At 44.9% G+C, this 1,420-nt stretch overlaps 1 protein-coding gene across 1 annotated transcript in view; it reads left to right on the top strand.

Moving 5' to 3' along the window:
• LOC106528657 (activator of 90 kDa heat shock protein ATPase homolog 1) overlaps positions 1-945 on the top strand; it is a gene marked incomplete at its 5' end in the record, with an annotated part of 3,756 nt that extends 2,811 nt beyond the window's left edge. Inside the window, 3 exon segments of the mRNA XM_014023880.1 lie at positions 260-361; positions 441-492; positions 580-945. Coding sequence (XP_013879334.1) covers positions 260-361; positions 441-492; positions 580-737 — 312 coding nt within the window.
• Positions 946-1,420: the final 475 nt, after the last annotated feature.

The raw sequence follows: 1,420 nt of genomic DNA, 5'->3' as shown, positions 1-1,420 counted from the left end.
GTTGTAATGTGACAAAATATGGAAAAGTTCAAGGGGTATGAATACTTTTGCAAACCACTGTATCTCCTTTACTGGCCGTAAAGTTTCCTGAAAAGGCCTCTAAAAGGCCCACAGACCACCAGTTGATAATCACAGTTGTAGTTTGTTTTGTGGCGCTGATCACGTTTTATCAGTGAGACAAGCAGCAGAAACGGCTCTTTTGATTGACGATGAGAGAGGTTAGACTCGTGTTTTATGTTTCGGTTGACTCTGTCTGCAGTTTGTTCAGGTGTTCACTCGCTCAGCAGCATCAGTGGACSCTCAGAGAGGAGGGAGCTTCCTGCTCCTGGACGGCAGCGTCAGCGGGGTCTTCACAGAGCTGGTCAGGTCTTCAGCCTCTCAGCCAATCAGATGTTAGCGTGAGTCACGTCCTCCGTAAYGAGACCTAACCCTCTCTGCAGGTCCCAGACCAGAGGATCGAGATGAGGTGGCGCTTCAGGACCTGGCCCAGCGGTGAGTTGTTCGCTCTCTGGTGCTGTGGGGTGCGTCACGCCAACAGCTGAGCTGGAAATGTTTGATGTCTGTGGTTCCTCCAACCAGAGCACTACGCCACCATCGTCTTGGAGCTGGTGGACGGAGGAGATGAGACGGAGCTGAGGWTGGAGTGTCGAGGAGTTCCTGCAGGGGAGGAGGAGACCACCAGGGAGGGGTGGAACCGGTTTTACTTTCAGGCCATCAAACAGACATTTGGATACTGATGGAGAGCTGAATTAACATCTGCCAGGCTCAGGATGAGACTTCAGCAAGTCTCAGACCTTTGTCCTCCTTGGGAAGAAGACATGTTTCTCCTAAAGAGGCGAAAGAAATCCTGCAGAACCACGTCTCTAATAAACAGAATGTGCTCACCGCTCAGTTGAACAGAACTAATATATAAATGTTCCTATTGAATAAATAACTCTGAATTAATTGGTGTTTTTCTGTTTGTTTTTTATAGTCCTCCTTTCTGTAAGTTTCAGGTGTTGGAATCATTTCCTCATATTTATAATTTTAAAACTAAAGTTTAAATTAAAGCCAGACTTGAGGCAGCCTTGAAACAAACTTGTTGCTGTTGCTGGTATGGAGGACYGACACTGACATAAATAAAAACAAAAGCAGGGAGGAAAACACTAGCTGCGTTTCCATTGACCATGAAAATGCACAAATTAGAATTTTGAAAATAAATTTGCTCAATGGAAACACGTCAATTAAAAAAATTATGTTTTTCGACAAAATGTTTTTGCGCTAGGATGAGGTGGTTTTTCRGCCGTATCGAAATTGGTGTTTTTCGCAAAACTGCAATGGAAACACTTTTTTCACATCACGGGAGTCACGTTATCAACAACCGGCTGTTTCTACTGGTGAAAAAGACGACGACGAAGAAGATAACAGGAAGTAGAAGTAG

The sequence above is a fragment of the Austrofundulus limnaeus genome, unplaced genomic scaffold, assembly GCF_001266775.1.
Source record: "Austrofundulus limnaeus strain Quisiro unplaced genomic scaffold, Austrofundulus_limnaeus-1.0 Scaffold394, whole genome shotgun sequence".
Lineage (NCBI taxonomy): Eukaryota > Metazoa > Chordata > Actinopteri > Cyprinodontiformes > Rivulidae > Austrofundulus > Austrofundulus limnaeus.
This window is presented reverse-complemented; position numbering and strand designations above follow the sequence as displayed.